Source organism: Chanodichthys erythropterus, chromosome 8, assembly GCF_024489055.1.
Source record: "Chanodichthys erythropterus isolate Z2021 chromosome 8, ASM2448905v1, whole genome shotgun sequence".
NCBI lineage: Eukaryota > Metazoa > Chordata > Actinopteri > Cypriniformes > Xenocyprididae > Chanodichthys > Chanodichthys erythropterus.
The window spans coordinates 6149480-6176282 of NC_090228.1; the positions used below are offsets into that span (position 1 = coordinate 6149480).

General features: G+C 36.3%; 1 protein-coding gene across 4 annotated transcripts in view; it reads right to left on the reverse strand.

Moving 5' to 3' along the window:
• Positions 1 to 280: 280 nt before the first annotated feature.
• camk1da (calcium/calmodulin-dependent protein kinase 1Da) overlaps positions 281 to 26803 on the reverse strand; it is a 67927-nt gene continuing 41404 nt past the window's right edge. For all 4 annotated transcript variants that reach the window (XM_067391620.1, XM_067391616.1, XM_067391618.1 and 1 more), the window contains 9 exons: positions 24865 to 24939; positions 15485 to 15623; positions 15275 to 15401; positions 9192 to 9267; positions 5043 to 5155; positions 4526 to 4604; positions 3220 to 3307; positions 2759 to 3026; positions 281 to 1547 (listed from right to left, as the gene is read on the reverse strand). In XM_067391620.1, coding sequence (XP_067247721.1) covers positions 1417 to 1547; positions 2759 to 3026; positions 3220 to 3307; positions 4526 to 4604; positions 5043 to 5155; positions 9192 to 9267; positions 15275 to 15401; positions 15485 to 15623; positions 24865 to 24939 — 1096 coding nt within the window. In that variant the 3' untranslated portion in view covers positions 281 to 1416. The remainder of the gene's footprint in view (positions 1548 to 2758; positions 3027 to 3219; positions 3308 to 4525; positions 4605 to 5042; positions 5156 to 9191; positions 9268 to 15274; positions 15402 to 15484; positions 15624 to 24864; positions 24940 to 26803) is intronic.

Genomic DNA, 26803 nt, shown 5'->3' on the forward strand with positions numbered 1-26803 from the left:
TTAAAAAATAAGTAGAAATATAATAAAGGCTGAAGGCTTTGACAAAAGCATATAGCATTAATGAACAACCTTGTAGCTCACATTAGGTCTTTAAAGGCTTTAAAGGTTTGTAAGTTATCATTAAATATCTATTCCCCTATGGAGAAAATCGATGGCCGACTGTCGCACTACTGTCAAATTTGATATTCTTTTAATTGTGGTAGGCTAATTCTGATACGCCATGAACGTAGCATAACGTCAGTTTTACAGCATGGTCAAATTGTCATACAATCGTTTGTTAAGAGTTAAACAGCTGTCTATCATCCTAATCTACATTTTTGACATTATTCTGGCTGGATGAGACAATCTCAAACCATGGAGGCGTTAGTATAGATAGCATCACTATGGTGCCCAGTGCAGCTGCGGAATTCCCTGAGAACTCGTACACTGGGCGTAGAAAGACACTGCCATGGCTTTTCAGGAGATTTGCGTGTGTTTGTGTTGAGTAACAGTTATACTATATTCAGTAACTAACACTTACTGTCTGTGTGTATTTAAAGTCACGTTTGAAGCAGAGAGTAACAGCAACAAGCCTCGTCAAACTGCTTTTTCTCTGCGTTTTCAAAAAAAAAGTCCAGTAAAGTAAGATAACAATCAAACATATTGCATGTTTTAACTGATATCTTGAACTTTGTGATGCTAAAACCCAACTGTGAGGTCTCAAATCGACAATCTCCCATCTTTGAGTTTGTAAAAACACTGTAAAACGCCAGTAAATGTTCTCTCTTATGTGCAAACAGAAGTCTCGACTCAGAAAATGTCGCAAAACAGTCTAGCGTGATTATTAAAAGCACTTCTGCAGGTCAGCATGACACATCAGTGAAAAACCCCGAAAGATCAAAATGGTAGCTAACAAGAAATACAATAAATCGTGAGTAGATAGAGAAAGTAAACAGGGAAAATGGGGCAGAGGGAAAGAGGGAAGAGCTAGACATGTTACGATATAGTAAGAAGAATTATTTGACATTGGCGCCGTCCTCTTATAAGGGCGGACACAATCATGCACACACTTTCGCACCTAAACCTCTGCGCTGACTCGTTCGTTTTTTTTCCCGTAACATGGCTGCCAAAGTTCGTAGCACATTCATAGCAAAGACATCACAGTTCTGTCCAGCCGCACGAATTCACTTCTCTAAATGGAAGCCATCTGCTGGAAATCTCCGTCTCCTGCCGCTGCATGCATTGCACCCTCTAGTGGCCTAGAGGTTAAATGGCAGGAGTGCATTAGGCGCGCGCAGTGTTTTTAGCCTCTCAGTGGCGATGCTATGGCGATGGGTCAGTCCTCTGCCTTACTTTCGACGGCAGGGCGGGGAGTGGGCTGAGGGGCGTGGCTCACAGGGCAGTGGCCTCCCAGCTCTCTCCCCGCAAAACCTGGCGTCACTTGGTCCCAGTTAGCACTGTGCTCACCGACGCAACTGAGGGAGGAAGTGGCCTGCAGGGCTCCGCCCCTGAGGCAGAGGAGGAAGCAGCTGATGCTAGAGAACAGGACGTGTGGGGAGGGACAGTACCTACAAATGCAAATTCACTGGTTAGAAGTGCATGGATAGAAACTGATATATGCAAGATAGAGCTAGGGCTAGGTAATTATAGCGAAAAATTGGGTCTGGCAAATCGATTAATTGAGATTAATTGCATCTAACATAAATTTGTAAATATTTGTGTGTGTGTGTGTGTGTGTATATATATATATATATATATAATATTCATACTAATATACATGTACTTTGCTAAATGCAATTAAACACGATTAATCAATTTGATGGCACTACTAAAATATATGTAGTTCAGCGTATCTTAATTCTTACATATGTCTTAAATGCCTTAAATGTGGTGTTGTTTTTGTATTTAAGTTTTGAGTGCCATTGTTGAAGTGCAAAAAGGTAAATGCATTTAAAATTAGATGGTATTTTTTCCACAAAATAAAAAATTAATCAAAATAATTTTATTTACAATGCATAGAAATAAACAATAATTTTCCACATATTTCGTACAATATTTTTTTTAATTAAAACATACCATGCTATTCATCCTTCAACATTTTGAGTGTTATCATGAACAGGGTTTTTATTGTTAACTAAAACTAAAACTATTAACCTTTTTTTTTTTTTTAATTAAAATAAAGCTGAAATATATTAAATATAAATATTAGGTGAAAAACTAGAACTAAATAGAATTAAACTAAACAAGATTAAGTTGAAGCATTAAAATCTATGCAATGTTAAATAATTTTATATAAAATATATATATATACACACACATGCACAATCTTTGTTAGACGTGATTAATCGTTTAATTGATTAATCGCAATTAATCGATTTGACAGCACTAATGGTTTTGAAAACAATGATCGATGAAATCGATTAATCGTGACGAATAGCATCTAACAAAGGCTTCTATACACAAACTTTTATGTTAGATGCGATTAATCATGATTAATTGCCTTAGTGATTGCCGAATTAGTGCTATAAAATTGATTAATCACGATTAATCACATCTAACATAAAAGTTTTTGTGTGTGTGTGTGTATAATCCTTTGTTAGATGCGGTTAATCGCATTAGTGATTGCCGAATTAGTGCTATAAAATTGATTAATCACAATTAATCGCATCTAACATAAAACTTTGTGTGTGTGTGTGTGTAATCCTTTATGTTAGATGCGATTAGTCATGATTAATTGCTTTGACAGCTCTAATATAAATATGTAAAAACTTATACTTACAGTCTTTGCGTATAGAGGTGGTTCCTGTGGTCATATCATTAATAAGAACGGCATTTGGGTTGGGAGCAGGTTTGTGGTTTTGGGTAAGGGCCGGTGTGGAGTTTGGTGTTGTGTTTGGTGTGGTGTTGGGCGGTACAGCTGGAGTCTGGTTCGCGTTCAGTATGCGGTTCTGGTTGGCGGAGCTTGATTGGTCCATGCTGCTCCCCATGCTACTGCCCAACTGCAGTCTCCTCATGTGGCGAACCACGGCCGTGGCATTGAAGGCTTGCTGTTATAAGTAGAACCAAGAAGTCATGGACAGTGAGAAGTGAAACAGACAATTGTCACAGACTGACTCTTGGGGACAAAATGTACAGAATAGTCTAGTCTAAGCAAACACTTCTACTGTAGCTACATAATACGTGTTCAGACTATACTTAACGTGTGTTTCTGGTCTTATTCACAAGGTCACTTGTACTCACTCTCCATTTGCTTTTTGCAAAGTTTTTGCGCATTTGTCGACTGACGGACTCATGGATGTTCTTGCAGAGAGCGGTGTCTCCTGCGATCCTGGAAAGTAAAATGAAGAAGTCAAAACCTTGCAACTTTCTTCACGTACAATGATGTCCTCTCCTCTCCTCTCATCTCTCCTCTTCTCTCAAGAAGCACTTTGATTTACTCCAAAGTGTGTCAATTCCCTATGGTTTACAATCCTTCTGTTTTCCAATTTTTTTCAAACTCCTGTGTTCGGTAAAGGCTTGTTAAAGGTGCCTGTAGAGGATGTGCTAATTGCCGATTAGTGCTTCGGAATACATAATGTGAGATTAGGTGCTGCGTCTTAATTGGCTAGCGTTTATTCAGTAGCTTTCCTCCTGCCCTTGAGAGAGATCTTGGTGCATGATAATAGAGAGACCGAATTCAGCCTAATATTCAGAACACACATGCAATCCCCGGCTGACGCAGATAGTGTCTCCACCTAATACGAATGAAATGTTACACTAATAAAGTGAAATAAAACTTAGTCTCTAAATGCTGTTTATGAGGTCACAGTTTAATTGTTCTGGTAGAGCTTAAGTGTCTTAGAGGACCTGAATGACAGTCCAACAAAATAAATCATAAAGAACAATGATCTGCAGAGTTCTACTTGTTACTGTTACAAAATTATCTTTATTAAATGCATCATTTAGACAATTTCACCTAAAGTTAGGTTCATGTTTTGTATTATTTGCTAGAAGAACTGGTTATTATCAATAATAACAATTTAATTTAATTTAAAATCGTTGCTTTATTATAAAAAAGGAGTTTTAATGGTAATATAATAATATTATTATTATTATTATTAACAAATTAATTTAAAATTATTGCTTTATATTAATACTTTATTTCAATGATTAACTTATTTAATGATTGAATTTATCGAATTTATTACTAAATTACTGATTGTTTCACTCTTTTTATTAACAAATTAATTATTTATTATTTTATTAATATTTTGTTAATTATTGCTTTATATTAATAATTTAAATTATTAAATTAAATTTATTTGAAATAAAAAAATTATTAATAAATTTGACTAAATTATCAAATTAAATTATTTATTGAAATTATTACTAAATTACTGATAGTTTCACTATAAAACATTCTATATCTTCATTATAAAAAGTACAGTAACATAATAATAATAACAATAACAACAAATTAATTTAAAATTATTGCTATAATATAAAAAGCAGTTTCAACTTTAAAATATGATTATTGATTATTTAAAAAACTAGACACTAGACTCACCAGGGATGCCGAAGGGCCTGATCACATGTGTATCGCTTTGAGGGGTCCTTTTCCATCAAACAACTGATGAAGTCTTTTGCTGTACATTAAACATAAAAACTATAAAAGTTTAACATTAAAAACCTACATAACATACATGCACAACAGCTTAGAACCATTAAACCCAACTGACATGTCAAGGCATCAGAAATTGTCTCATGTAGTGACCCTACAGTATGCCACATTCATCCTCATGGTGAGATAAAACTGAGACTTTGAGTTTATCAGTGGAAACACTGACAACAAAACTTGGATTCATTTACTGTTCCCTGATTTGTAGGTTGGAAGAATTTCATGGAGCTAGTGCCTGTAGTGTTTACTGAATTCCAGAGTTTCCTGTAAATCATTTTTCCACTCTTCCTGGCAGAATGTGGGGTTACTGATGGATGAGTAAGTGAGTGTGTTATAGATTAAACACCTATAAACCAGACCATAAGCATGATCTGATTCTTTTCTACACATCTCAGAGTGGATATACCTGAATCAGAAATATCATCCCAGTACGGGGCATCAAACTCATAGTCCGCTTTCAGGATCTGCTCAAAGAGTTTGGAGTCATTCTCATCATAAAAGGGAGGGTAACCACACAGTCTGTAAGAAAACACATGAGTTCACAACATCATTTCCAGGTATAAATTTTAATTACATTTTTATTATGATAGGACTCAGGTCACCCGAAGCACAACATCGCTATATGTTGGTGCTGCCCACTAGGCTATCGGCGCTGACACAAGGTATACATTTAATCCAGTTGATCTCAAACTTTTTGACTTCAAGTACCCCTTCCCCCATTTTCCACAGCAATATCTGAAGCAAAAGTCATAAGGACTACATTTATAGTACTCATTTTGTCATACTGGCAATTAAAGGTGCTAAAGAGGATGTTTTGTTTTATACATTTTTGCAATATTACTTGAAACTGTCTTTACTAACTGATAAAAGACTATTTATTAGGTGCACTGAAAGGAATAATATTAATATACATCATCTGTGCACGAGGTATGGCCTTAAAAACATCATCCAATCGTTTACGCGATCATCGCATAAACGATTGGCCCTCTGGCTTGTCAATCACTGCCATGACGTTCCTTGTGAGAGACGAACGCGGCTGCGCTCTCCAGTAACTTTCCACATTCCACAGGCGCTGCATGCAATGTTTTTGTCCGGAGACAGGAGTAACAACTACAGATTATGAGTTACCTGCGGTGAGTCCGACATAATGAATCCACTAACACGATACAGCGAATGCCGGTGGTAAACACTCATGTTCCAATACTCGTGCACGAGTTTTGGGAGGCGTTCCCTCGAAAGGAGTGGGGGTTGTTCTTACGCATGCGCTCATTTCAAAAACTCAGTAACAGTCTTTGGTTTCTCAGTCGACGAAAAGATCCTCTTTATCACCTTTAATAGCCCTAGCTCAGAGTAAACTATTGGATGAACAATCCCTTTAAATTATCACTGTAATCTTCTAAAACACATCAGCGGACTCCTTGATTTAACAGTAAACATTACGCTCAATAAATAAGCGTAAATAAACCTCTCTGGAAATCGGAAAAGAAAGACAGCTGATTAAACCTGAGCCACGTAAATCAAATCTCATGGAATGTTTTTCTCCTCCCATCATCAAAGCCATTAAAATACCTTTCCTCATGGGGAACAGAGGCAGTGGGGGAGAAAAGGAAGGTAATTTTCTGCCTGATTTCGACCCCATTAGCTTTGTGTTTTTCTCTCTTCTCGTTGGGTTAGCTAATCAGACGCTAAGAGAATTAGCTATGGTTTTGGCCGGTTGTCACTGCAATAATCACACCTGAGAGGAGGCCAACCATCCATAAGATCTGACTCCAAGCTCTAGCGGTCAGCCGGCTCAGAGGAAGAGCTGGGCATAGGCCCTTATCAGTAAACACACCAGTGTTATTTTTAGTAGTATTTATACACTCTCAGAAAAAAAAGTACAAAAGCTATCTCTGGGGCGGTACCCTTTCAAAAGGTATAACTTTGTGCATAAAGAGTCCATATTAGTACCTTAAATGTACATATGGGTACCAAAAGTGTATATATTAGTACCTAAATTGTACATAGTAGAACATTTTTACAGGGTACCATCCCAATGGCAGCTTTTGTACCTTTTTTTCTGAGAGTGTATAGTTTTATAGTATTAATTGATTTTATTTGTATCAATTCAGCTTCCATTTTAGTATTTTGTTATGGGATTTTTTCAGTTTTATTATATAATTTACATAAGTTGACAAGTAGTTGCAGAATTACTTCTAGTCAGTAGAATGTCTGTTTGGGGAGCATAAAATAAAGTGTAAGCAGATATTAAACAGTCTACTAATACTCTGATGAGAGCTAGTTGAAATGTAATTGTAAATGTTTCTTATAGTTAGCAGATTGTCTAAAGTGGACCATCGAAATAAACTGTCACCAGTGTGAATACTGGTGTGTAAGCAGGACAGATGTGAGTATGAGTGATGTGAGCCGCAATCTGAACGACAGTTTGTTGACAGACAGTGTGAGTGTTTGTGTTGGCGCAGGAGTCGCTCCAAAGCAGCTGGGATCGAAAGACCAAAACAAAACAATCGACTCAGATGTACATGGAGATCTGTAGCAGACTAAGATGCGAGAAGGTGATGCAAAGCTTGTTTCTATGTTGGTTTGTCTCCACTCAGACCCAGTGAAATGATAATACACAGAAGCACAGATGGCCACAGCTCATGTGAAATGTACAGCTTTTATGACACATTCTCAGTATCCTTATGAACATTCTCACACTAAAAAATGGAAGAAAACAGAAGATGCCACAGACTGAAGATACCAAAGAGGAATCGGCATGATTTTTGGGGGGCAGAATGTACTTTTAGTGTAGGGAATTTTCAAATAATAGGCTATTGAATAGTCATACTATATTCAATGATTTTGCTGGCTATATAAAATTAAGCAATATCATGAATATTTAAATTATTTAATGAGCTTTTTATTCGGCCATAAGGTTTCCTAAAGATTTGTGACTCTTAAGTTAGAGCCGGCAAGTTTGATTCATTTTCCTGAATCAGTTCAAACTGTCTGTTCCAGTGAATCGATTCAAAACTCAGATTCTGGGAGTGCGTCATCACTCAAAAATGTCCATTGAAGTCCACGAAGTCCATTGAAGTTTTTTTTTTTTTTTTTAGATATTAAAATGTTTTAGAGAAAATATAGGTATAGGTTTGATCATCACTATTGTTATATTGCTTCAAAAAATGAAAATGAGTGTTAATTTGATGAAAATAAATAAATAAATATGCTGCATAAATATACGACATACAAAAATCCCGTAGCAGATCTAGGCAGGTGGAGCTGGGGGAGGTGGAGGGTTTCAGAGAAACTCTGAATGCTGTATGACTAACTTACAGCAAACACTGAACCTGACTTTTTAAATGTTAAGCAAGCAATTTCATTGGCTGCAGGATCAGTAGAGGCTAATCAGCTTGTGCCATGTGGTAATGATGTGATTGCTTGCAGATTGCATGTAAAGGACCATGAAAAGGGTGTGAAAATGACTTAACGAAATCTACATATACACTAGTTTGGTACCAAGTCGATACTGAAATTTAAAAAATGTGAGATACCAGCATTTCCCCATAGCATTTTGAGTGCTGTTGAGCGGATTCTTACACCTCTGATTGGACACTGTATTCACATGCTAAATAGATATGTCTGTGATTGGCTTCAATGATCAACGCTTCATGTTGTAAATAGACATCGTTGATGCTCGGGAGCGTTTGAAAGCAGGCGTCTATCATCGGATCTGTCTATCGGGGGATATTTTAGGGATCCGCTCATAGACGCCTGCTTTCATACGCTCATATGTGTATCTGTGTAAGCGTTGATCATTGTAGCCAATCTGTTGAGTGCGTGAACATAATGACCAATCAGAGGTGTTTAAGAATCTGCTGAACAGAGCTCAAAATGCTCACATTTTCAAAATTTCAACTTGGTACCAAAGTCAGTAGTTTTGACAACACTAATATACACAGACATATACATTTCAAACACTTGATTGCTATTATTTAGATGTTAAAATGTGTTAGAAAAATATTGGTAAGTAAAAATGGTTGTTTATCACTTATGTTTTATTGCTTCAAATAAGTTAAAATGACTGTGTTCATTTGGCAAAAAAACGATATATATAATTTTATCCTTTTTTTCCCCCAATTCACCCTGTCCTATATGTAAATACCAATGACTACGAGTTTGTGAATCCTTCAAAATATATCAGTGCCATGGCATTAGCATCTCATAAATCAGTGTAACACTGTATCACCACAGTATTTATTGGTAAGATAGAGTTTCCGTAAAACATCTGCTAAAACCACAGAAAATACAGAAATCTTCCATTAATCAACATCTCAAATATTTGCGAGACACAAACTCTCTCTTTTCTGCTGTAATCAAACCGCACCATATAAGGAGTCTGAGTAAAGTGGGGCACAACATCTGTAGCTGATCAGGAGAGATGGGTCACTTACTCATTTGTCAAAACATTTTCTTCCGATCTTGTTTTTGTATGTAAGTCTCATTCAAACCTTAGCTGAATGATTCCTCAGCTTATAAAAGAAAGGATGAGTGTGGCATTCTGGGTACTCACAGGATGTAGGCAATGACTCCGATAGACCAGCAGTCCACAGCTTTACTGTACGGCTTCTGAGCGAGAACTTCTGGAGCTGAGAAGAGAGAAAGAAACCGATCAGATTGAGACAAACAGTCTTGCAACTACTGTATATAAAATCTCTCCTGAGAATTCAAACTCAGGTGTTTAAACAACTTCAACAACATGTTTTTGTTTTTCTCTTTAGAATGAAATAACAGAAAATAAAGATGTTTATAGCTCTTTATAAGCGAATATACAGGTATACTGTATGTGCATGCATGTGTTAGAAAGCTGACAACCATAGAAATCATGAAGGGCACTCAATTTACCATCAGGACAAACAACTTTTTGAGACTGAGCAACACACACTCGCATGCTCATAATCCTGTTATTCTCCACAGGAGGTTGAGGCTCCTGAGTCCTTCTAAATTTATTCTTTTATTCTGCCTCTAGTGATTTTCTTCCTCCCTTCAGGAAACAAGCTTTCACTCACCACACAAAAGCTTTGGTTCTATGGTTTAGGGCTTCAGCTTGTCCTAGAGTCGCCTATTGTGTCTGCGTCCTGGACTAGTCTGTTACTTATGAAAGCTGCTTTCTGTAAAGCTCTTAAAATGAAATAGGCACATTTCCATCAGAAATGATAGAAACTCTATAACCTTTAAACAGCAGCTCCCAAAAACACACAGGTAGCAGCGTTGAGGAAGATGCTTTTAAACTGTAGCTTGCTGGGCTACAAGTGTTGCATAATTCATAAAGTACTTCAACTAAAGTGAAGCTACTCTTTTGGAAAACATCAAAGCTATTTATGAGGGCAATATCTTATGTCTTATATAATTAAACAAAACAAAGTACAAGGATCTCAATTAGGGTTGCGTTATATGTTAAATCATCACAATATATTTACAGTTATTTTGCTGGCCTTATACAATTGAGCAACACTGTGAATTTCACTTTTTATTTGGTCATTAACTCAGCTTGAGTATGTGAGTGTTACAATATAAACTTCAGTAAGTAATTCAGGGGACCTGTTCAACTTAAATAAATGAGTGGTTGCAAGTTAAAATGCTAATTAATTGTTTTAATTCTATTGTTCTGTTGACATAATAATGTTGATCATTACATCAACTTAATATCGTCTGTATTTTAAACTCAAATTTGAAGGAAAAAAAAAAAAACTAATTAGGTTGTAGTAACTTAATGAAATTGTCTTGAAATTGTCTCGGAAATTAGGCAGTGGATTTCTAGTTCCCAGCATGCTTTGCATTAGGACTGGATAAGGATAATAAATGTTGAAATTAAGTGTTAATTTATTTGTTTTTAGCGAACGGAAAGACCTGTTAGTATTTAATGCTGTTATGTTTGACATTTAAAAGAGTTTCTGTAATGTTGAAGTTTTTGTGGTTACCATTGTGCTGAAGAATAGACAAATGAAGTTAAACACTACATTGACTCTATAAGCAATGACTGCGCTAATGCCAGTGACAAATAATATCCTGTTCATTAAATATACATGTTAAATAAGTTATGTTAGTGCATGTGCTATGATAGCTGTTGATTTGAACTGAAATAGATCAGATTGGTTCCAGGGTTACAACTCTGGTAGTTAAAGCGACTTAAAAATTTGTGTTTATGCTACAAATTATTAAGTTCCGCTAACTTAATGAAGCTTGTTGGTTGAACGTAAATTCACTCAAAGTTGTCATAACTCTAAAAAATAATGCATTGGCTCAACAAAAAAGTTTGCATCATTTTTTTTTGAGTGTAGCAAAAATTATGTTAGAGATGGCAGGTTTGATTCAGTTCAGTGAATCAGTTCCACGTGTTTCACTGAATCAAAACTCTGATTCAAAATGTCCACTGTGTGGCTTTTTATATACTTTTTTAAACTGCAGTTCTTACATGAAGCATATTTAATATACTTGGCAACAATAACTGTTTAGTTTAAATGATTTAAGCAACTTTAGAGTAAATACATAAACACTGAGTTATATATCTAATGCCATTGAAAGGATCTTAATCGGTAACACTTTATTTTAAAGTGATGTAGTTACGTTATCTTACTACATGTACTTACTATAGTAATAGCAGTAAATTATGCATAATTAAAAGTAACTAACCCTAAACCAAACCCTAATTGTAACTCTATAGTAATGTATATTACTCAATACGTATTTGAGTAAGTACAATGTAATTATGTCACCTTAAAATAAAGTGTTACCCCAAAAATAATATATTAAAACACTTAAGAAACAAAAAAACAGTGATAAACACAACGGTTCATTGAAATAAACCATCAAAACAAATGCTTTACTAAAACAAATCGGGCCAATTCAGTGATGCTCACTCAGTTGCAAGGCTTTGCAAAACTATGAGGAACAACAGTAATTAAATCAATACTTTTTGGAAAAAGTAGTTTGTATTGGTAAAAGTTAGCTACTCTGAACAGCTCAGGTACCGTCATTATTATTAGATGGTGGCTACACTCCCCAACACTGCTAAGTACACAAACACATGCATACTGCATTAGGTCATACAGGCTTCTTTTGCAGTTTAATTGAGTATGTGCAAACAAAACATGCTTGAATGCATCTCCCAATGAAAACTAAACAGTTCATTCCTGTCTTAGGACTGCGGGAATGGATGTTTTCCAGGACAGACTATTTTGAGGCTATGATCAATATAATCCCATCATCACATTTGAAGTATCTACTAAAGAAGTGTGTGTGTGTGATTGAGAGAGAGAGACAAAACAAAAATAGAGAGAAAGATGAGGAGCTAAAGGATAGAAAATGATGACGGCGGCTGATCCTTAAATTTGATTCGGAGAGCTTGGTGTGAGACCGTTACCATTTAAAGACAAAAAGAGGGCATGCCAGAGACACGCTCATGCAAACACACACACACACACACATGCCTGCGTGCTGCTCTCATTCAGGCTGGAGTCTAGTGTTTCCATTGAAGAGAAAGCTAACGCACAGCAGCGTCCGACCCCAGCCCAGGATGCAACTGGTTGAAGCGTTGTTTTATAGCCAACACAGTGCCATTTAAACACTGTTACCATGGAAACTTGCACGTAAAGACAGTCTTAAACACATATGCATGAAGAGGCATGTAGGAAACTCAACACTACCATGAAAACCATGTGCAAATAAACGCTAGTGGCCTTAGTCTGGTTTAGTTATGGACTAGTGGGGCCAAAAAATAACTGATACATTAACTGATTAATCGGGGGGAAAAATCATTAGATTAATCAATCATCAAAATCGTTTGTTACAGTCGTAAATACAAGAATGTGTGCTTTGGCTCTTTTGACTCAGGCTATTCAGGCTTTCTCAAGCCAACATCAAGGTTTGTTTACAAACTTTAGCTTCTTATTCATTTTAATGTTAGAGCATTAATGCATTTCTGCCATTGTTTGATTTGTTTATTGGGTAACTCTTTGCACTAAAGTTCAATTCATTAACATTAGTTATCGCATTGGTTAACAATGCACAATTCTTGGTTACACTTTATTTTAAGGTGTCTTTGTTACAGCATAACTATACATTCAAGTACTACATGTGCTTATTGGGTTGTGATTTGGATTAGGGTTAATTGCATGTAATTCAGTTTTTTATGTAGTTAATTACTTTATCAAGGGAAAATTCATTAAATTACAGTAAAGTTATGGATTACTCTTAATTTTTCTGTGATTTAATTACAGTTACTTCTGATGTGATTGAATTAAATACTCTAATACTAATGTTAAAATATATGTTTTTAATGCAACCTACTCCTTACTTTGGTCAGTTGAATAATTTGTGCAATTTTATATTATTTATTTAAAAGAATAGTTTCACACGCAGTTTCACGTCTATCCTTGTATTTTTCAACTGGTGGAGGTTGATATGGGATTTAGAAAGTAATTAGTAATAAAGTAATGCAAGAGAGAGTAATTACAGTAATCTAATTACAACGTTGAATATGTAAGTAGTAGCTAGTGATTAATTACTTTTTTAGAGTAACTTACCCAAACACTGATGTATTTATGAATCATTTATAGTTATTACTACAGTAACTACATGTAACGTTTAACAAATAAAGTGTTACCCAATTCTTTTACAGCATTTATTAATCTTGGTTACTGTTTATTTCTACATGGATGAAATCATGTAGAAATAAACAGTAACCAAGATTTTTTCAAAATTTCATTAAATGAACACAGTTAAATCGAACGTTTTTTACAAGATGTAATATAAGTCTAAGGTGTCCCCTGAATGTGTCTGTGAAGTTTCAGCTCAAAATACCCCATAGATGTTTTTAGATTAATTTTTTTAACTGCCTATTTTGGGGCATCATTAACTATGCACCGATTCAGGGGCTGCTGGCCCTTTAAATCTCGTGCTCCCTGCCCATCGAGCTCGTGACTCTATAATACAGTGCATTTTTCAAAGTTCACACAGCTAATATAACCCTCAAATGGATCTTTACAAGATGTTCGTCATGTATGCTGCATGCATGCTTCGGGTCATGTGAGTATAGTATTTATTTGGGTGTTTACATTTGATTCTGAATGAGTTTGATAGTACTCCGTGGCTAAAGCTAACATTACACACTGTTGGAGAGATTTATAAAGAATGAAGTTGTGTTTATGAATTATACAGACTGCAAGTGTTTAAAAATGAAAATAGCGACGGCTCTTGTCTCTGTGAATACAGTAAGAAACAATGGTAACTTTAACCACTTTTAGCAGTACATTAGCAACATGCTAACGAAACATTTAGAAAGACAATTTACAAATATCACTAAAAATATCATGATATCATGAATCATTATTATTGCTCCATCTGCCAATTTTCGCTGTTGTTATTGCTTGCTTACCTAGTCTGATGATTCTGCTCTGCACAGATCCAGACGTTCTGCCCTTGTGTAATGCCTTTCATAATGTTAGGAACATGGGCTGGCATATGCAAATATTGGGGGCGTACACCCCGAGTGTTACGTAACAGTCTGTGTTATGTTGAGATTCGCCTGTTCTTCAGAGGTCTTTTAAACAAATGAGATTTATATAAGAAGGAGGAAACAATGGAGTTTTAAACTCAGTGTATGTCTTTTCCATGTACTGAACTCTTGTTATTTAACTATGCCAAGATAAATAGGGCACCTTTAATGTATTATGAACAAACATGGATTCTATTAACAATGAGAAATTGTATTTACAAACTGTATATAATTGAACCTGATTAATAAATGCTGTAAAAATAGTTGTTAGCTAGTTAATTAATTAATTATATGCTTATTGTACTGATATTTATTTTTCATCTGATTTTATGTTGTTGTTGTTTTTTTGGACATTTACCTCGGAGTACCATGTGAATACCACCCAGTGTTATTTTAGTATTTATATACTAATTATAGTATTTCATATTATTTTAAATGAGCTTTTTCCAGTTTAATTTTCCAGTTTTAAGTTTTATTTTAATTTTAGTAAATTTATTATGTGGTTTTGTCATTTGTTTGCCATTTTTTATTATTATTTGTTTTCTATTGAGCTTTTTTTATTTCAGTTTTTAATCTTAGCACTTTAATCTTAGCAGCTTATTTGCCAAGGCAACATTTCTAAAGTCATAAACATTTGTATTTTTTCATCTATTATTTATATTTCATTTTAGCTTCTATTTCAATTAACAAATGCTCTTTTTAATAGAAACATTCCTGACCACATACTATAAAAGTTTATTTTCTAATTCAATTTAGTGTTTGTACCCAGCCTGTGTGTTGTTATTTCACATGCAGCATCGCATACGGCCATGTTGGCTCAAAGTGCTGCAGTCGCTCTAATCGCAGGGGAAAAGCATGCAACTATAGGGCAGTTCTGTCAGTCTGAGATAAGAATAAGCTTCAAGTGCAGATACAGGCCGCACACAAATGAACCAAAACATGCAGTCGCTTTCCAATAGCTAAAATCTACATACACATTTGTATGCACAGTATATTAACATGCATGTCTACAACAGACAAAATCCTTCATGTTTTTTCAAATACATAACCTATAGCGAAGCAAAATCATCTCCATCTTTCTTTCATATCTAAACTCTCACCCACGTATCCTGGCGTTCCACAGGCTGTTGACATGACATCGCCTGTCCCCTCCATCTTAGACAGGCCGAAATCACTGATCATGATCTTTGAGCCGTCTTGAGGATTGAAATAGAGCAAATTCTCTGGCTGAAGACAAAACACATTAACACATTAAAATCAAACACATTAAACCAGAGCAATAACTGTGAATGTGGGTGTGGGTCTTTCACCTTGAGATCTCGGTGTACGATGCCCATAGTGTGAAGGTAGTTAACAGCATCTAGTACTTGTCTGATGAGTGTACTGGCATCTTTTTCAGTGTAGAAACCTTTCTCCACGATCCGGTCGAACAGCTCGCCTCCAGATACACTGGAAAGAGAGAGAGAATGAGAGAGAGACCACAACAAAGAGCTGAGAGACCGCTAAAAACAATATAGATATATAATAAACTGTACAGTGCAACTGCAGGACTGTAATTTATGTGAAATGCCCTGTAGGGGGTGCTGCATGTCGCATAGAGGGAACTGAAGAACAGATCTGAGTTCAGGGGAAAATGACTATCTCATCACTGTAAGTTCAAAGACCAAGACGTCACACAAAGGAGCCTCGGCAAAAGAACTCAATGACGTTTGCCCTCTTGATCTCATGCGCCTGCATTAAGACAGTCATTCTTATGTAAATTCAAAGTCTTCTACATACAATTAGGCACATTTAACCTCAAAGCTGGAGACATTAGTGCAGACGTGCATTAGTGCAGTTCTGGCTTTTCAGAGCACACTGATGCTTATTGAATGTCTTAGGCTGGACTTGGTGTGGTTTCAGCAGGGGTGGTTTTCAAACTATTAAGACTCTAGTGCCCCCTTCTGGAAGGACATACATTTATAATGCATGCACTTTTTCCACCTCTTTCTTTCCCCCTTAGGGCGCTTAGCAGGAGGTCGACTCCCTTTAGTTTATAGTCTTTGGTGGCTGGCTCAAAAACTGTCTTGAAACTGAAAGACTTCGACGCACTGTGCAACTAACAACAACAACAACAAAAAATTAAATATATATATACACTCCTAAGATCTGTTTAAATAACTTTTTACCATAAGATCAAAGCCAGCTTGTGATGTTTCTGGTCTCTGGCCTACTAATTCATCTTTTGTTTTGATCTATATGTAGGCCACATGAAGTAAACTAACATTTATGTGTAAAAATGCCCACGTAAAAAAATTAAGTAGATCTAGCCATTAGAAATTAATCCTTAAGGTAGCAAATGCACAAGTGTATACTGGACAAAGCAGCAGTTCTGGAGAAACTATTTTAACCTAGGATCAGTGTTAATTTTGACAGCAAATTTTGATTTAGTTTTAGTCATAGTCTTTTGACTAAATATCATAAGATTTTAGTCGACTAAATCTACAGTAGAATTAGTCGACTAAAATCTAATTTAGTTTAAATTGTAATGCATAAAGCATTTCTCTAATAATACACAGATCCTATACACTGATATACATCTGATATTCCCCAAACTGTTTATGTTCACCCAACTGTACTTTGCTCACCAAAGCAGACGGTTTTTGACCGTTCAAGTGCAAAAACACGTGAAAGAGCAAAATTCAGTACTTTTCAGGGCTTGACACACTTATCATTGAGGTAGGCTACCATTAAAGATTTCATTTAAAAAATTGTATTAGATTTGATTTTTAGTTTTTCCTGCTTTCATTGTAATTTTAGTTAAAAGTTTTAGTAATTTTTTGTGTTTATGTCTTTTAGTTTTTGCTTTTAAATGTCAATAACTTTTTATTTTTTGTTTATTTTAATACCTCAGGTTAAGCTAAAGCTTAGAAACTATTAAGTTTACATTTTTATGAGTTTACATTTTTATATATTTATCTTTTATTTCAGTTAATGTTTTTTCAAGTAATGAAGATTTCTTTGGTTTTAGGTTTAGTTAACAATAATAACCCTTATACTTGTAAAATATATTGAATAATGTGTCAAATAATGTTCTTAGTCTTTCCTTCCTATGACAGAAGATACAGTAGTTTACTATGAATTAAACAGAAATTAAATTAAATACAGTTTATGGTTTAAACAAAATAACAATAAAGACCAGGAAAAAAATAATAATTATAAACCATCCCGAAATACACCAGAAATGTCTGCAGTCTGCACTGTAGCAGGCTACTCATGAGGGAGATAAATATACATTCCTACAACCGTCTAAAACATGCTACCATATAAACATTGTGTAGTAAACATTGTCATAATTCATCAACATTAGCTTATAAGCAATCGCTTGGCAAAAATGTGCGCTATTCATTAATTGCGCAGCAGTCAGATGTGCTGCTGCACGAGCCTGTAGAGCGCGCAACAGCGCTGCGTTTCCCGCGGTTAGATCAGCACATTACAATTCAAATGTGCGCATCTTCCACACAGGACAGCAGTTCTGACTGGATATCTTCCCAAATCGTCCCTCTCATTTTCGTCTCGTTTTTATTCGTTGACGAAAATTAGAGTAGATTTTAGTCATAGTTTTAGTCATTCAAAACGCATTTTTATTTAGTCATCGTCTCGTTTTCGTCCGTGAAAAAATGTTGTTGACGAAAATTATGACACATTCTTCGTCAACAATCTGGAAATTTACAATACATATTCCTCCAATGCACATTGCTTATTTCATTTCCAAGCATAGGCAAAGCAGGTGTAAGGCTGGTCGAGGCTTCCCCTTGCTACGAACGCAAACCGATGCATACTGTTGCGTCTGATTGCTTTTGGAGGGAAAAGCCGCCCATAAGGATCAGTTTTCTCCATCATAATAGCATATTGGTGAAAGATCCAGAGCGTATCTGTGTTTGCACTCTGGAGAATGTCAAAGGTTTCTATTTACAGATTTGTTATTTTCTTGAACGCAATGGCTAATCAGAGGTGTTTTAGTTAGCACTGAACAAAAACTCGAGTAGTGAGTGGCTTCTGAGTTCTGCATGCTCGCAAATCCTCTCATTATAACAATGTGTAGACATTATGTAAATAGGAGATTCATTCTACTTTCAGCTTCATTGATTATAACAGAATTTTGTGAGATTGAACTAAGATGAGTGACAGCTTTTTAGTGATAATAAAGGGAGTGCTCTTTGCATGCTTTCTGCCATGACAAATCCCGCAAACAGTATGCTTGCTTTGTTGTTAAAGTAGACGCTTTAATAACAAATCATTTATCTGGAGCATTTATGCTGGGGTGTGTAGGTTGTTCGGCGACACGTAACTTGAAACTATTTCAAGGAAATCTATTTAAATGTGTTTTTGAAGGGGAAGCGCATCTCCTTAGCCTTATCCTGGAGTTGGTTCACACTCCGCCAATGTTTCCAAGCCTTATTGACTCCTGACTATATGGATGATCTTTTGGACTTTAACTGAACACTCCCGCTCTACGTCCTTGTGATGCACCATCTCTATTGTAATCAATGGATTTACAGCGCTCTCTGACGCAGTGTGCAGATGCCCTTAGTCTGTCCCTTTCTCTCTGCCCTCATGTAGTCCTCTTTCCACTGCCGTAAATCATGCCATACGGTGCAGAAAAGCCTGAGGGTCCAACATACATAAAGAAAACAGTCCATTTCTGATCTTTAATCACACGTGCACACACACTTACATGCAGAGTGAATTATGGAAAGAGTTTCTAAACTGCATCTGTGAGATCATACAGAAAGCAGATTGGTACTGTTTAAAGATTCATCTCAACACCATATGCCAAAATGTTCTTCATGTTTCTCTCTAACACGCACACACACTTGGCGCAGCCTATTAACAGGGAAAAGAGGGGCAGGCTCCCGGCCAACTATCAAATTAACACTGTGGAATTTAAATTCTAATGCGGTTTCCAGGGGGCGAAATGAGGACGGAAAATAAATGTTTGTTTCCTCTAATCCTTCTAACTTCCCTCTCTTCTCCACATCATCAGCATTCAAAGTTGAAATGAAATCAGAATTGACCCTGTTTATGCTTCGTAATCTCTCATCAAAATGTAATGAACGTCCTCTCTCCCTAAACCGAATTTCCTTTTCGACTGATGCCGGCAACGACTTTATACCATTAAAGGTACAATTTGTAAAATTTTTGCAGTAAAATATCCAAAAACCACTAGGCTAGTGTTATATATTTTGTCCAGCTGATTACTAACAATATCTCTAATGTTTTCAACTACTTGTAAATCATGAGAAAATTCCCATTCTAAACAGTGACACGGGGCAGTGCAGTCGCCTGTCAATGACGCAGTTACCTTTGTTACCGCCTTTACTGACTTAGAAACCACATGACAACAGTGCCGTGGACAAATGCGGAAGTAGAGTCTAGCGTCCAGCAAACCACTAGCTTGCTTCAAGCAGTTCCTTATTTACTTCTTGCACGTTTTATGGTGGATTGTGTTACTTATTTATGGAAAATAATTACTGTTTACCATCTGCCGCTGGTTCTGTCGACAAGGACAGCTCCCGTAAACTCATGACCGGAAAAGCGGAAGCGGCGCCGGCGACTGTGTCATAATAAAAGTCCCGCTGCTCGTGAGGCGTGTGTTGATCAATCGCTCCAGCTCCTCGTTCAGCTCCCGCAACACTCGGTCCTGCTCTGCTTCATACTACAGTAACGTTAATAATCGCATCCACGAACATGAGTTCTTCCAGACTCCAATCCCTATTCTTTTGCACCGTCCGTTGAGATGGAGACTACATGTCCCAAGTTTCCACTCTAAAACTTTACGTCATCAAACTACGCCTTTGTTTTGAATAGGCTTCTAGCGACCTCTAGCGGAAAAAAATATCACAAATTGTACCTTTAAGTCAATTCCCAACTGATAAAGTAGCTGTCTTTTCTTATCAACACAAGTGCATCTATATATAGACACACTCATTCAAAATGTTTTCGAATACATAATCCATAGAGAAGCAAGATCATAAATGACATCTCTATAAAAGATTATGCCGGGTTCAGTACAATTTAAGCTCAAATGGCAGCACTTATGGCATAATGTTGATTACCACAAACAATAATGTGGACTAAAGTCTATGTTACAGTGAGGCACTTAAAGGGTTAGCTCACCCAAAAATGAAAATTCTGTCATTTATTACTTACCCTCATACCGTTTCACACCCTTAAAACCTTCGTTCATCTTCGGAACACAAATTAAGATATTTTACTTGAAATCCGATGGCTCCCGTGAGGCCTCCATAGGAAACAATGTCACTTCCTCTCTCAAGATCCATAAAGGTACTAAAAACATATTTAAATCGGTTCATGTGAGCACAGTGGTTCAATATTAATATTATAAAGCGATGAGAATATTTTTGGAGCGCCAAAAATAACAAAATAGCGACTTATTTAGTGATTGCCGATTTCAAAACAATGCTTCAGGAAGCATCAGAGCACACAAGAGTGTCGAATCTGCTGTTCGGAGCGCCAAAGTCACGTGATTTCAGCCGTTGGCAGTTTGAAACGCGATCTGAATGATGATTCGACACACTGATTCACTTGTGCTCCGATGCTTCATGAAGCAGTATTTTGAAATCGGCCATCACTAAATAAGTCGTTATTTTGTTATTTTTGGCGCTCCAAAAATATTCTCGTCGCTTTATAATATTAATATTGAACCACTGTACTCATATGAACCGATTTAAATATGTTTTTAATACCTTTATGGATCTTGAGAGAGGAAATAACATTGCTTCCTATGGAGGCCTCACGGAGCCATCGGATTTTAACTAAAATATCTCAATTTGTGTTCTGAAGATGAACGAAGGTCTTACGGATGTGGAGCGGCATGAGGGTAAGTAATAAATGATAAATGAGTGAATGGGGCAAATCCATAAATGTATAAATTCTTCAATAGTAGAGTCACAAGATGTAACCAATAAGCATGTTAACATGGTTTTAGTGTGAAAAAAATCACATATTAGCCATTTCTGTGTAAATGTATATACTATTTAACTTTTGCCATGACAATGTGATGGCAAAGCTGAATTTTCAGCACTAGTCTTCAGTGTCACATGTTCCTTCTAGAAATCATTAGAATTCATTCTAATATGCTCAGTTGCTCAAGAAATATTTAATATTAACAATGTTGAAAACAGCGATTATTTGAAATAGAAATCTTTTGTAACATTATACAAGTCTTTACTGTGACTTTTGATCAATTTAAAGCATCCTTACTGTATAAAAGTATTCATTTCTTTCTTAATGATCCCAATCTTGTGAACAGTACAGTGTGTCACTTTATAATAGCAAAATTGGTTGTGAATGCCATTTCACCACTAAACAGAGGCCACGTTCACACAGCAACAGAATACGGTTGTCAGTCCGATATTTGAGTCCTTTATCCGATTAGGTTTACACACAGTTCAGTTATTTAAGGAAGCGACAACCGCATTCTATAACCGAACTCAAACCCGTCAGTTTTCAGGACTCACATCTGCATTCTTGGAAAACTCGAGCTGTGACAGAACCGGACTGGACAACTAGTTATCGGTCACTCATACAGTGAGAGAGAGCCGCTCTGCACTGCATAAAAGTGTGTCTACCGCATGTTGTGAGTTTTCATGTGGTTTCGGAGATATGAATGATTTTGATCGACAAGTTCCCTGTCAGTTTTGTGTTCTACACACAATTTGGCGGCTCGATTGGACTCTGGTCGTGTCAAAAGTGACTTTTAGTTTTACAGACGTAGCCATCTTTGATATTGCTTTCATCACTGTCGCTTACTGATAAGAGAATTTGGACTTGACACCAGTTGCACGTTCATACTGTAAATTGCTTTTTAAATGGGACATTTCAATACTCACACACGGCTGTCAATCCCCAACAGTGACAGTGTGAACATAGCCATAGACATTGCTAATAACAACACACTGCTCTGATGCAGTAAAGCGTGCTTCTCCTGTTGAATAGTGCGAGAGGTCTGATTTAAATCAGTGCATGCAAGACAAGCAACACATGCATGAAGGTGTGTGTGATTGCGGAGCTGGAACCACATAGACATTCTGCTACCCATCACCAGCGTTACGCAACACTTCTACGTCAGCATACAGCATCTCTCAGCCAACTCACCAGACTGCCACCCTCTCTCTTCCTCTCTCTCCAGATCTGCATTCTCCGTCTTCCAGTTCACCACGATCAACAAACGCCATGCCATCTTTTTTCTAATCGTTATACAGATTCGATTTTATTTTTTTGCATTCATGTGTCAGAACATTAAACTGAAGTGAGTTGAAGTGAAGGACGGCACAGAAGTCACTTTAATAACTGTGTAAGAGGTCAGACTGTCAACTGCTGTTTAATCAAAGAGTAAAAACACAAAAATGTCTGAGGACTACAAAAAGATGAGCATCCGAGCTGTTAAAAGTGTTTTGAATGTCTTCTGCTTATATTCTTGCACTTTTATTGCTCTTATAAATGTCTGTCAAGGTTTCTAGATTTGTATTTAGTTAGTCCACCCTCTCTTTGACCCTTAGAATCAAACAGGCTGTTTTTGCTACTGTACTTTTAAGACTTCAATATGTAAATGACCTCTGTTATGATGGCTAACCTCTTCGCATGTGAAATGAGACGCCCCCGCTAGGTTCCTGAATACTGATTAGGAGATGATGATGTGGGCGGTAATATGTTACAGTCATAGTTCACTCAATTCTGAACTGACTGAAAATCATAGATCCTCAGATATGCCATATTTGATTTGTGATCTACAGCTGAGATGAAGATTATCAGTGAATGATGAGATTTGAACTATTCCTGCAACATGGTGATATCACACCAGAAAGGACAAATTAAATTGACAAAATTGACCAATGGTGACAGTAAAGACATTTATAATGTTGCAAAAGATTGCTATTTCAAATAAATGCTGTTCTTTTGAACTTTCTATTCATCAAAGAATCCTGAGCGAAAAAAAGTTTCCACAAATATAACTTTTTTTTTTTGCATTTTCATTTTTGTGTGAACCAACCCTTTAACATGTTTAATTCATCTAAATTATTTTTTTTTTAATTGTTTGAATGAATGATTCAATGACTCACTCATAAATACTTCACTTGTTTCATTACTGGATGAATCAGCATTTTTGAACAAATCTTTTCAATGTATGATTCAATGACAAATACATTATTTTAACAGTCACTTGTCACCACCTGGTGGCGTAACAATGTAATTGATACAATCATAATTTGAAGTGCCATGTTACTTTCAAAAGGTGATGCTCTATTTTGATAACTTCCATAGACATCGGTGTTTATATCCAAACTATAAACATAATAATAATAACTGGATATTTGCTTGTTAAAATGTGAATGGAATGAACAGAAAGACATGAGCACAATGCATTCTGGGTAATTTTGTATGCGTTGAACACAAGCGGCAACCTCCCCCTTTCTCTCGTGAAGCCAATACGGAAGTAACTTAAACTGCGATTCATCGACTGGCCGCTAGGGACAGGCTCCAAAAGAGAGCAGAATCTCATAGAATCCCATGTTAAATTGGCCAAGTTTATAGCAGAAAAAAACATGTTTACAAGTTGGTTCAAATTGTGGTTTTGGTCTATACTGCTAATTTTGCCCTTCATGACAACTCTGAGGGGGGTGAATTTTTTTATAACTTTTCCGTTTAAATTATATCAAGCCTTAAAGTTCTGCATAATTAAGGGCGTGGTCACTTGAGTGACAGGTAGATTGCTGCTGTCTGTGAGCCGTCATGTTACCTCAGCTGCCGCTGAATTTGGCATCTCAGCCATTTTTGTGCTTTTTTTCTCGATTATTTTATACAATTATAAAATATGGCTTGCTGCATAATATTCGAGACTGATGTGTGTCTGTGTGCATGCATGGGGAAGAGACACAGAACACACGTTGTTGGATCGTGGCATTGGCTGAATGTTTTGATTGCGAGATTTACTACAATGACAATACCAGGAGGATATACAACTCTGACAGCACTGCTTGGATATTATAACTAAAACTGCTGCACTATTTTGAAAAAAATATACTTTGGACACAGGCTCATTTGTTTGTTAGATACGATCGCTGCTCAGATTGTATCCTTTCTTGAAGAACGATAGAGAGCAGATCGTTCAGAAGAAATGTGAAATGTTTTTTTTTTTTGTTTTGCAATGGACATTTATATTTTACCCAAGTGCCACAGATTGGATTCATCTCGTGATCTCTATTATAAAGGTATAAAGTCCCATTTGATGTTCCATGTTGTTATTTGCACACCCAACACAAATTACTGGTGTTGGAGCATATCTTAAAAAAACACCGTAAATTGACAGTAAACCTTTAGAACTTTCTGATGTTAAAACTTATCTTTATTAATAATTTAGATAGAATCTAGATAGATAGCTCCTTTGCTTGCTAACGTGGTCACGTCGAGCTAGGCGGGCGTGGTTTCAGCAACCAATCACATCAGCTCAAACCACCTCCCCGCCTCTTTGCCCATTTTCAGTTATCCGGGAGTGACGTGCGGTGACGCGCAGCTAAGATGGCCGCGGCCTCATTTTCGCTTCAAAACTGCTGTTCAGAACTCTATGGGTGACGTCACGGGCGCTACGTCCATATTTTTTTTACAGTCTATGGTTGAACATACTCACAGCTGCATTATAAGGTAGAGGTGATTGGAGCTTTCGTAGATGTCTTCCAGCGCCACTATGTTCTCATGCTTAATTCTGCAAAACAAAACACATGAAGCTCATTTAAATGCACAATTTGAAATTTAACATTATTAAACTATGACTAAGTAATACAATAGAATGAAAAATATAAATATTCATGATTCTGAAGCTGAATTATTTTAGACGAATATGCTTGCATTATGGAAGCTTGTTTCCACCATTAAATAAAAAATAAAAAAGGTAATTGCAACTTTTTATCTCACTATCCTGACTTTTTTTTCCTCACAATTGCGAGTTTACATCTCACAATTCTGCCTTTTCTCAGAAGTGTGAGTTATAAAGTCAGAATTGAGAGTAATAAAGTCAGAATTGCGAGATTAACTTGCAATTGCAAGTTATAAAGTCCAATTGTGAGGAAAAAAAGACTGACGTTTATATCCCACAATTCTGACTTTATAACTCGCAATTGCATGTTATAAAGTCAGAATTGTGAGATATAAACACACAATTCTGTGAAAAAAGTCAGAATTCTGAGAAAAAAATTCACAATTATCTTTTTTATTTTTTTCGATTTAGTTATGGAAACAAGCTTCCATATTGCACTCTGTCACTGACTAGATATATTTAAAATAATGTAGGCCACAATGTAGTACTAGCACTAAAACTCTTGAATTTTTTTTCACAGTATATTTATTTTAGGTGAACTATACACAATACAGATCACTATCACTATCCACGATACATATTGTTTTGTATCACGATATATATTGTTACACCCCTAATGTATTTATATCTAAGACAGAGAAATTCCACTGATAATTCTCAATATGTTTATCTTTTCATCTGAATGCAAATACAACATTGAAAGCTAAAAATTATCTCAGCTGCTGCAAGAGAGACAAATTTGTATTGAATTATTACATTTCTCAAATTGCAATTTTAAAAACATGCATTTAGGGTTGTGTTTTGTGTGTGTCTGTTGCAATCTGGCTTGCTTTGCCTCCAGGTTTGTTTGGGAAGTGAATTTAAGAGAGTGGAACATTCCGGATCTGCTCATAAGCATATGAATACTTCAGTGGCGCACATTTCCATAAGCCCATAAAATGTACAATAAACACTGCAATGTTTTATACCATGAAGTTGCATACACTAGTGTGAATGCTTTTGTCATTGAAATTAACATTCAGCACATATATATTTTTACATGCATTTCAGTTTAAGGTAATTAAAAACATTTTAATTTGATTTAAAATTTGCATGTATATATATTTTCATATGCCAAAAACAAATGATTAAATGGCTTCTAAAGTTTATGAAGCATTTAGATGCACAGCTACGGTAATTGTTGTCATCTAATGGATGCTGTTGGGGTGCCTGCTTTCAAAAGCGGCTTTTCATCTCTGTCATATCAACTGGCAATATTTTTTTTTGTTTTGTTTTTCTTCTCCTCTTCTTCCCCTCTCCATCCCTGCAGTTAAAATCTCTCTCTCTCCTCGTCATGGTAACGCAGTCACGGCGGCTGTGTGTATACACATTAGCATTGCATTTTAAGTGAATTCTGATCAGCGAGTCCAACTGGCACATGATAACAGGCCGGGCAATGACGCAAGTGAGCGGACAATAACAAGACACACGCGCACACACACACGCAGATAATGGACATTGGTGAGTGCAGATAATACATTTGCCCCCCCCTCCACCTCAGTTTCCTATAATTAACTCTCTTTGTTCATCCATATGTTCAGAAAAGGTTGATCCTCACAGGTAAGGGGCAATCATCCCAGAAACGTCCCTTTCATTGCTGCTCACTGCTATCTGAGCCCAGATAAAACAGAAAAAGGTTTCGGTTCAGGGAAACACAGAATAAAAGACTGCAGTAAAACGCCTCGGAGCAGCTGGCAGGCATTTGTTTTTATCA